This window comes from Belonocnema kinseyi, chromosome 9, assembly GCF_010883055.1.
Source record: "Belonocnema kinseyi isolate 2016_QV_RU_SX_M_011 chromosome 9, B_treatae_v1, whole genome shotgun sequence".
NCBI classification, from domain to species: Eukaryota; Metazoa; Arthropoda; class Insecta; order Hymenoptera; family Cynipidae; genus Belonocnema; species Belonocnema kinseyi.
Genome location: NC_046665.1, coordinates 1,418,660 through 1,429,731, shown reverse-complemented (window position 1 = coordinate 1,429,731; position 11,072 = coordinate 1,418,660). Strand labels below are relative to the sequence as shown.

The 11,072-nt window shown below is 37.6% G+C and overlaps 1 protein-coding gene across 1 annotated transcript in view; it reads right to left on the bottom strand.

Annotated features, from left to right (window-relative positions):
• The window catches only part of LOC117179412 (RNA-binding motif protein, X-linked 2-like), a 64,813-nt gene that overhangs the window by 21,233 nt on the left and 32,508 nt on the right, over positions 1-11,072 (bottom strand). Inside the window, exon 2 of the mRNA XM_033371172.1 lies at positions 10,345-10,497. Within this exon, the coding sequence (XP_033227063.1) occupies positions 10,345-10,497 (153 nt within the window). The remainder of the gene's footprint in view (positions 1-10,344; positions 10,498-11,072) is intronic.

Here is an 11,072-nt window from a genome sequence, read left to right as displayed (position 1 = left end):
TGCTTTTCTTCATAAATCCCCATTACCTCTATCATCACTTCTCTAATTTCCTTTATCCTTTCTTCTTTCATCGACATTTCATTTTCATCTCCGCTACCGTCGACATCCTCCCTGTTATCGCTTTTCCCTACCAAACTCTGCTTTTCCGGCGGCGATCTAAACATTTTCTGGTATTTTATACTGGCCCCGATATCTTCCTTCGCTTCACTGCTTTCCCTCTTCCCTCTCTTCCTTTTGATAAATGCTTCTATGGACCCTACGCTTTTTGCTCTCAATCTTTCCTTTTCTATAGTTTTTTTATACTTCCCCCTTGCCTTCCTTTCCTTTATCTCTTTCGGCGTACTGAAGACTTCCTGCTGTAATTCTGTTTCTTCCGAGGAGATGCTCGCTCAACTAGCCATTAATAAAATTCAAATTTTCCCGCCTTCTATCTTCCCTGCCTCTATCGGCGCTATCTGTTACCTGTCACGCCTTTCTTTGTCGTTACCCAACCCTGCTACTACCAATCCGTCAACACAGTCTTCCCACCCTGTCACAAATCTCCAAACAAAGTTCCACACAAATCTGTCTCAATCCTCCAAAATATCTACCTCCCCTTTACAATCTCACAATCCCTCAATTAGATCTCTCACCTCCACACCCTTCCACACACTTCCACAATCCACTCACCTCAAATTTCACCACAATATCAGAAAAACTCAGCATCCACAATTTCCACTACTTTACACTTTCATGCCGGAAACGGAAGTCAAAAGGATGAATTTTTAACAACAAAATTTCGAACAAATTTTAAAATTTTCAACTTAAAAAATGAATATTAAAATTAAAAAATCAGATTTAGCCAATAATGGAATAGTTACATTTTCGACGGAACAAATGAATTTAAAAAAAAAAAAAAAACCTTTTAACCAAAAATAAAACGGTTTTAATTTCAATTCAAAACATCAATTTTCAACAGAACAAAAAAATAATCGAATTTACAAGAGCATAGTTCAAATTTTAAACAATGAAGTGAATGCAAAAACAACAACAATAACGCTCTACCAAAAAGATAAATTTTTACCTTATAGTCGAATTTTTAATTAAAAAAGATAAATTTTTTAACCAAAAATGAAATTGCTTTATTTTCAGAAAAAAAGCCTAATAAGAAAAAGAAGTTTCAACCAAATATTTACATTTTAATCAATCAAATTAATTTTCAAACGAAAAAATGAATTTTCCAACAAATAATTTTAGAACGAAGAGACGAAATTTTAATGAAAAAAATTCTATTTCAACCAAAAAACAATTAATTTTCAACCAGATAGCTGAATTTGTCAACAAAAAAAGATGATTTTTTAACCAGAAATGGTATAGTTTAATTTTTAACTAAAAAAATAATTAGAAACAAAAAAACGTAACTCATGAGAATAGTGGACTTTTCAACGAAAACATAATAAATTTTTACCAAATATATAAATTATCAAACAAGAAGAAAACTTTTCTATCAAAACGAAAATTTTTCATTCAAAAACGAAATCAATTTCCAATTATAAATGTTAAATTTTTAACTTTAGAAATGAATTTTAATCTGAATAAATAAATATTCAACAAAAAATGGAAACCAAAATGGTTATTTTTCTCTGTAAAACAAAGATCAAAAATCATAATTTTATTCACAAAAAACTATTTTACTACACTAGTCGAGAACATGACATTACAATTGGACGAATTTTAATGTTTATTCTTTTTAAATGTCCTCGTTGTTCCCCTTAAATGTGAACTGAATTATTCATAGAAACAAATTAAAAAAGTTCAGTACTTCCTTTTCCGACATGAAAGTGTTAGGTAGTGGTAATTGCGTGGTGCTAATTGTAGTGAGTTTGCAGTGGAATTTGAGGCAAGGTGATGGTAAGAGTATGTGAGAGTGTTTGTGAGTGAGGGTTTGTATTTTGGAAAGAATTAAAGAGAAAAGTTGTGTAATATTTTAAGAGATTGAGACGATTTTGTGTAGGCTGAGAGGTTGGTTCGGTTAGCGTGGGAAGCAGGGTGGGGAGACAGGTGCAACCGAGTAGAGGATATAGATCAAGATAAGGAGATTAGCACGGAAGAAATTACGGTAGCAGGATGAGGTAGCGCTGGAGTGACAGGAGCTACGCAGTACGCAGGTTACGTTTTTGACGGATTTAGACGAGGGAGTATTCTGCACGCCGAAAAGTGACAAGACGGGGTCAATATAGGAAAATTGTAGAGAGGGAGAGATTGTGGGTGGATAGTTTTAGCTCAATTGAACTGTTTATAAATAGAAAGAGGGATAGGGCAGAAAGAGAAAGTAGCGAAAAAAAGAAAGAAATAGGATGCGTTCTAAAAACAATGAAATGATCAAAACGCGACAGAGAAAGGATCAAAATAGAAGGGGAAAAGGACGATGGGAAAGACGAGGATAACATTGAACATAGAGGGACAATAGACTTTAAAAAGTTAAAGTTAGAGGAAATGCGTGAAATGATGATAGAGGTAATACAGATGAACGATAAAAGGCAGGAAGAAAAAGGAGAAAATAAAACGAAAAATTAATAAAGAAATGGCGGAACTTAGAAAAGAGATGCGAAAATGGAAAGAGGTTAGGGAAAATTTAGGAAAACGATGAAGACTTTAAAACGAAAATTAGAAAACCAGGATGACCATAATAAAAAGGTATAACACTTGGCTAGTAGGATAGTGAACATCGAAAAATCAAAATGGGGGGTTGGAGTAGGGGAGAGTGTGAATAATGAAAGGGAAAGGACGAGGCAAATAGAAAGAAGATTAGAAAAGAAAGAGATGAAAAAAAAAGAAACATAGCGATAAAGGGTCCAAGATTAGAAGGGAGGAAGTTGAAGGAAGCAGTAGAAAATCTCCTAAAAAGAATAGATGCTAAAGTAGAGATTGAGGAAATGTGAAGCGTAGGAAAGGAAACGCGAAGAGGAGAAAAAAATGTATTAGTGAAACGAAAGAAATGGGAAAATAAAAAAGACGTGATGACAAAATAGAGGTTGTTATATGGAAGCCCGGAGATAATAGAGGATGATTTGACATGGGTAGAAAGGTATATGCAGTATAAGTTAATGAAACATAATATAATAATATATACAATATATAAAATATATATATATATATATATATATAATATGCAATATAATGAAATATAACAGGACTTGAGAGAAAGGATACGGAGTTTATGAGAAATTTGACACAGTGGTACGTAGTAGTAATGATGGACACACAACTAGATGTAAAGAAATGGAAAAGATTAAGGGGAAGGGTACCAAGAGGTTACAAATGAAACGTTCAAAATACAAAGAAAAATAATAAAAAGGCAGAGCAGTGGGAGGAATGGCAACAAGAGTGAGATACAAATGTATAACAAAGACAGATAAGAAGAGAGGAAAGAACAAAAAGGATTGATGGTAGAAGAGGTAAAGATGGCAGAGGGAGAGAGAATATACACGCTCAGGAGGAGAAAGGGGAGCCGTAATTGATTATGTGATAGTGGATGACAAGGTAAATGGGAAGTTCAAGAAACTAGAGATAAGAGACTATATCAGAAATATCAAAATGGGAGAGGGAAATCTGGACGAGATTCAAAAAATTATAGGAGAACTAAAAATAGGATCAGAGGGCATAAGCAAAAAAGATGTTAGTAAAGAAATGTATAGTGTGATCAAAAGAGAGAGGAAGGGATTAAAAGGTTTGAGGAAGAGGCGGAGATGGGAAGGAAGGAATAAGAGGTATGGAAGGTAGTTAATAGAGAGAAAAGTTGGGAAAAGAGGAAAATATGGTAGAAATAGATAAGGAAGAGGACAAAACACGGCCAGAAATAGTTAAGATGTTGGGAATAATGTAAAATGGAAAGGCACCTGGTATAAATGAGATTCCAACTTAAGTCTGGAAATATGGGGGGACGAAATTAAAGAAATAGGCATGGATCATGTGTATTAGGGTATGAAGAGGAGAAGGGTGGCCAGAGCTATGGAAAGAAGGAGTAGTGTTGCAGATCATTCGCTTCTATTATTATCAAATATCGTGATCGCGGGTTATCTAGGAGCTTGTACGGACCTGGTGATTCTGTCCACTTACTCTTTTGGGGGAACGACTACCTGAAGGGGTACAATTACGTACGAACGTAATCCCTCGTATGTTTTTTTCTACTAATCAGTAATAATTACTTACTGTGTCATGTTTTGCACTGACTAATTATGTACTAACTGTGGGGTATCCATTTTCACGTTGAAAATGGGTACAATAAACTTTACTTAAAGATAAAAACGTAGCGCTATTTATCACCTTACCCGTCTAATTTCACTGTCTGATCATTTTCTAGTTTGAATCTCAAACATTATGGTCTTTCGATCCGGATCGCGATAGTGAAAACAAAAAACAAAAGTGCGTGCAAAAGTGAAAAAGTGGCAGTGAAGTGAAAATCACTACGAAGCAGGACGTAGTTTTCAATTCAAACCCGGATATTTCCAATTTGAGTCGCTTCATTAACTAAAACAGCAGGTGCTAACTGGATAATGGTGTGACGTCAGAAAAAGGGTCAGAGGTAAGAGAACGGCGTGTCCGGGAGTGACGGGTCGAGAGGAGAGAGCGGGGGCGACTATGGGCCCTGACTCAAACAAACAGGATCATTAAGTGATTTCAAAGGAATTCCAATATTGACCATATTTTTGAATATTATCCATCATTTCTCTTGCGAACGTCTCTCACTCCTTGTTTGTTTCAGAGCTGCAGCTGTTTTTTTTCTACCATGTGCTTGCGAAATTCCATTTTAAGATAATATGGAGAGCCATAGAATGAACTTTTTTTTTTACTTTGACATGTCGCACTTTGTTTTTCTTAAAAAATGGCAACAGTAGAGAGTACCATTGAGGTACAGGGAAATACTCGAGAAAAATTGGGATAAGTTTACGAAGAATAACGATCAGGTTTTGGTAGTTCGTAAACTCCATATGGATAAGCCATATTTTCTGGAAGAACAATTTACAGTTTGTGAGGAAAAATACTTAGGGGCAAAGTCCTGCATGATGGACATTTTGGACAATTTCGCAGCTACCACTGAACAAAAGGAGACCGTAGTACCTGCGGTTACTCAGAGACAAAAAACGTTTCCACGGTTGGAACTACCTAAGTTCTCGGGAGTTTATATGGAGTGGCCAGCTTTCCGCGATCTATTTTATTCCATTATGAGAAGGGATACAGAACTCCGAAACGTACAAAAGATTCACTACCTGAAACTGAGTGTGAGTGGGGAACCCGCTCAATTGATACCCAGCATCCCAACCACTGAGGTTAATTTAGAAAGGGCGTGGCAGACCCTAGTCAAGAGATATGACAACGCTCGACCTACGGAACAATGGGACGATCTAACGGTCTTTAGGACAGCCCAGCGGTTGGATGCAACCACTCGCAAGGCCTGGGAGGACCAACTGGGACCTTCGGATAACCAGCATATTTTTGAATCACTTGAAAAATTTCTGATAGGCAAGGTCAGCACGCTGGAAGCCGTGGAGAACATGGCTGTAACTTCGATTGGTTTATCTTCTACTAAGGACAGTAGTCACTTTCAAAAAAGTAAGAGGAGTGGTGAGACGACTCACACTCACAATGCTGCAATCAGAGAACTGTCGTGCTCCTTATGTACAGGTAAGCATTCTATAATTTTTTTCCACATTTCCGAAGCAAAGATGTCAAGCAGAGGAAAGAACTTGTAAGAAAGCACACTCTGTGTTACAACTGTCTAAGGAAGCACATGATGTGTAGTTGTCCCTCTGTGAAGCGGTGCCAGACCTGCAATGGAATGCACCATACGATGCTGCATCCACCCCCCTCAGATAATAGATCTCAACCTGGTTCCTCAGAAACTGTCTCCCTTCCATATCAACCTACCGACTCTTCCACTCTGAACCCTCTCCGTAAACCTTTTTCTAATTCTTTGCCTAACTCTACAGATTCTGCCAATGCTCACCGCACACAAGGAGTACGTGTAACATCGAGAGAAAACAAATCTTTTGTGCTAAACCAGGATCCATCTTTTCGTGCTCTTGTCATTTTATGGCAACCGTCTCCTGATTCCTTACGATTTCAGATTGATTCATTATCGGAGATGAGTCAGATCACGAAACGAACAGTGTTTTCGGAGATAGCTCGCATTTTCGATCCACTGGAATAGCTAGCACCAGTCATCGTCAAGGCCAAGATCTTCATGCAAAGCCTGTGGGCCCTCCAGGTAGGTTGGGATGATATACTTCCAGCTGAATTCGGCGCAAATTGGATAAAGTTCAGGAACCAGTTATCGGATCTTTTCACTCTAAAAATCCCACGTTGGTTAGGTTCTACATCTTCTTTTTACTGTGAACTTCACGGATTCGGAGATGCCTCAGAAAAGGCAATAGAAGCCGTGGTATACCTTCGTGTCACACCACCTTCGAGCTTAACTCGCGTGACACTCGTCACAGCTAAGACGAAAGTGGCCGATATCTTACTGGTAAGGTTGGTATCATATATGAACGATCTTGTGTCTCTCTGGCTCAACCCCGATACATCTTTGATCCGATTCAGAAAACACTTTGGATTGGATTCGAGGTCATCCTCTACGATGGAAGACCTATATTACTAATTGGGTAACCGAGATTCAGCACACGCTACCGGAGGCAGCCTGGCACCATGTTCCTGGAGTAGATAATCCGGCGGACTGCGCATCGAGAGGCATCACACCCGCTAGACTAGAGCATCATTTGCTTTGGTGGCAAGGACCTATTTGGTTGGCTACACCCGACATTTTTTGGCCAAAGTCAACTGAAACCATTGACCCTTCTGTTAATAGAGAGGTCACAAAGCATACAAGGGATATATTGCTATCTTTGTGTGCTGTTCTACGCGAGCCGTATATTTGGAGTTTGTTTCGGATTATACTTCTGAGGGTTTTATCGCCGCCTATAAGAGGTTTTCGGCTCGACGAGGTACCATTCATACTCTTAGCAGTGACAATGGTATAAACTTCGTGGGAGCTGACCGACAGTTACGCGAACTATTTTCCGAAGCATCAGCTGAGTCGGATAATATTGCTCATTATATCGCCGACAAGCAAACAACATAGAAATTTAACCCTCCCGCTTCTCCGCATTTTTGGCGGATTGTGGGAGCGTTGGCATGACAATTTGAGACGAAGTTAAGGGATGGAAGGTGAGGGAAGTTAGCTAAACAGTAATTGAAGGAGGCAGAGGAAATTAGAGGGAGGGCGGTAGAACTTACAAGATGGGAAGAAGAAAGGAGGTTATTTTTTAGTGAAAGAGCTATAGGAGAGGTTATTGGAATATGCTATCAAGAATTGGAGGCAAGGGGCAGGGAAAGACAATTAATCTTAAATATGAGGAAGAATTTAGGAATCAAAATATAATAAATGGTATAAGATGATAAAGAAAGAGGAGAACAAAATGTCCAGAATATGTAAATGGGAGCAGGAAACATGGGAGCATGTAAGAAAGGGATGTAGGAGAGGAATGGAAGATAAGGGAAGCTGGCAAGAGACTGTCGTGAAGATGCTAGGGAGGATGGATTGTATTAGTATAAGTAGATTAGGATGCGCTCGGTCTCTCGCTTTGATCGCTCGCTGACTCTTCCGACAGTTAGAGTGCGCTAGATTAATGTAGAAGTAAGGAGATATAAGAATTGATGTAAATGGTTATAAATATTGTGAATATTGTAGACAGTAAAGATAGGATAATATAAAGTTTGCAAGTGGTCATGTAAGAAAAGAAGGTCATGTAAACCCTTAGGGGGCAATTTTCGAATATTTAAAGAATGCGAATTGCACCGACATTTAGGTGCAGTCGAGTATTACTACTTTAAGATTCTGTGCATAGTTTCGCGCGAGCAACGACAGAGCTGCAAATAAAACAATCTTAGTTTTTTAACAGCTGAATCAATCGAAGCAATATTTTTCAGAAAACTAATCCCGAGTTCAAGTCACTAATCGCGAGTTCAAGTCAAAAAAAATAATAACATTTGGGTTTGGTGAAAAAATAGTTTTTCTAGTTATTTCAAAAACTAAAAGGGGTACAATTTTTTATGATGAATGAAAGATGGACAATTAAATTTCCTATTTAAATATATGTTTTCAAAATTGAAATTAAATACATTTTTTGCAAGCTTTCAGGGGCTAAAAAAACTGACAATAACCGGTTATTGCACGTAAGCCTTCAATCGTACCAATTTTTTCTCAATTTTTCTAGATATAATTACGTCATCTAACCTTGTAATAGAAACTAATTAAGAAAAAACGAATAATTAGTTACGCGCACCACAAATGTGTGGCTCTTTTCCGTGCGTTGCGCAGAATAGCTTAAGTAAAACTTTTCACAAAGCCGGGGCAATTACGTGACCTCCCGTATTTTTTAATTATAATACGTCAGAAACAATAAAACAATTAAGCCTCAGCTTGACTGACAAGGCACGCTTAAAATAGCAGCAAAGAGTGTCATCTCTCCTCGTCACCTCTCGTCCAATTAACCTATTTGAAGAAAATGATAACCTAATTACTAGAAATTAAACAAAAAAGATTTTTAAGAAAATTCAATAAAAAACCATTATTTTCAGAAAGCCAAAGCATTCATTTTTTTCGATTTATTCGAAAATTGTTTATTAAGAAAAAAAAAATTATACGCTGAAAAATTACTTCCGCAGGTTGTACCTAACTGCCAAACTGCACTTGGGGCTTCAGATGGATTGGAAAGGAAAAACAGCTAAAAAAGCTCATATTTTAAAACTTTTTCTTTCATTTTTTAGATTTATTAAACGGTTCCGGTTATTCCAATATATTCAGCAGCTGGATCATTCTTTTAAATGCGAATCGAATTGTTTCAAGCCAAAATAATTTAATTTTCAACTTATTTTCAGGAAACTATGTTCATCAATCTTTAAAAAAAATAAAAAATTAAGTTTTCTCAAAAAAGGCGCAAACGATTTTTTCACTTTTGGTGTCAAAATAATTGCGAGACATCGTTAAGTGTAATTAAAAGAAAACGAGAAGCCGCAAGCGCCTTTATTCTGAACTTAGTTGAAATCCACTGTGTGAAGGTTTGAGGGAAACGATCAATCGTAACTAGCAGGACCTTTAGCTTCTTGGAAACCGATTTGCTTTTCCTTGAAGGTGAACCGGCTGCTTGGGTAGCTACGTTTAGTTAAATGGGCCGCCCAGGTGAATGAATTGCTCTAAAGACATGGAGAGGGCTTTCTTGACAGTGCAAAATTCTTAATCCGGAATTATTGGTCGCGGATCGTGGAGTCCAGAGCTCTCAGAAGTCTGCACTACTATTTGTGGTGAAGTTCATTTCGATTCGTTTTTCTTAATTATCAAGCCCATCGAAAAAATGTCAACTAATTACGGGATACTCGGTCTTGTTGAAGGGCGATGTAGCTAACATTACCGGAGCAATATTTTCGTTAGGCAGCGGTCGGAGGTCACGTGTCGAGGTAGGTCAAGGTAGGCCGTTGGCCTCCTGCGGCGTGGAAAAGCACGCTGCTCATGCTCCTCTTTTAAACACGTTCCTACTTTTGTTGCATAGTCTTGCTAGCAGCAGCGTTCTTGAGGCAGGGCCAATATTTAAATTATAACGAATGGCTAAGAAAAAATTGAAGAACTTCAGTTGTATTTAACTTATGAGAACACCGAGAGTACTATTTCTGGATTTTGGAGTGTGTCCGAATTGGCTGAAAAAATCGCAAAGTAAATGCTTCCACAATGGACAGAGATGCACACTGCTTTCCTTCTGTTTATTTTCCATGATTTCCACCATAGGATGAAGGGAGACTTCACCGCAGAGAAAATATTTTATAGTTCGCTGATTGGGATGAAGTGCCCTTATGCACTGGAAGAAAACACCTGCGATAAATTTTAGGAGTGCAGAAGACAGCCTGCTTCGACTGGAGACAAGCCAGCAGAAGCGACTAATAAAGCAGCTTTTAGATATAAATCGAAGACGAACCTCTGGAAGCTGACCTGGCGGTGTGCAAACCTTCCACTTTGTTAAACATGTTTGTATGTCAGTGAGTAATCCCAGAAACACAAGTTTCACTGACATATTTAAAAGCACCAACAACATAATTGTTTTCCTTGGATAAGCAAGTTTATTCGTATAATAACAACTAATTATAAATGCTTATGCCAATATAAAAAGCTTCTGTAAAGCTATCCAAAATAATAAAAACTCCATATTTTTATTTAGATACACTAAAATTCACCATTTAAATATATCAAATAATATAAATAGAATACAACATGTATGCATAATGATACTACAGTATCTAATAGACGAAAATGCTTACTGTGAAAAGATGGAAATTATATCTCCTTCAGTCAAATCATATGGAAGGCCGCCAACATAGATCCAAGCACTTCCTTTATATTGGTCGTGCCATGAAGTTTGTAAGTTTCCTTCTAAATCCTGCTGCCCAAGTTTGGAGATGTTTTTGACATTCCTAGACATACACATTCGTTAAAAAAAATAAATATCAATAATTGTATGTTCCTATTATGGCGAACAGAGACAATGAGAACAAACGGTTACCAAAAAACTGTCCGCTAATCAGTACGGTTGACCATTTTCTTCTAAATTTTAAGCACGCGCTTAGGAAATTTTTGAAATTCTGTGTATTACCCATAGTACTCCCAAAAAAAGTATATATACAGTCGGTTAAATAAGAGCGTGGTCACTGTTGTGAGAAAATGAAGACCCACTACGAAAATTCTTTCAAATATTGTTTTATTTGATCGAAAATTCTTTCAAATATTGTTTTATTTGATCGAAAAATTTCATGCAAATACACTAATAGCAGGTCCAATCACCTTCAGCGTCAATAATGGCTTGGCATCTTCGAAGCATACTTTGGACGAGATTTTTCGCGTATTCTTCTGAAAACGACCTCCAAATTTTGTGAATTCGGCGAACAAGCTGCTTCAAATTGCAGGGTCGGTTCTTCCCAAGCTTCGTCTTCATTTGAGCCCAAACGTTTTCAATAGGATTGGCATCGGGCGACTGTGATGGCCAATCCAA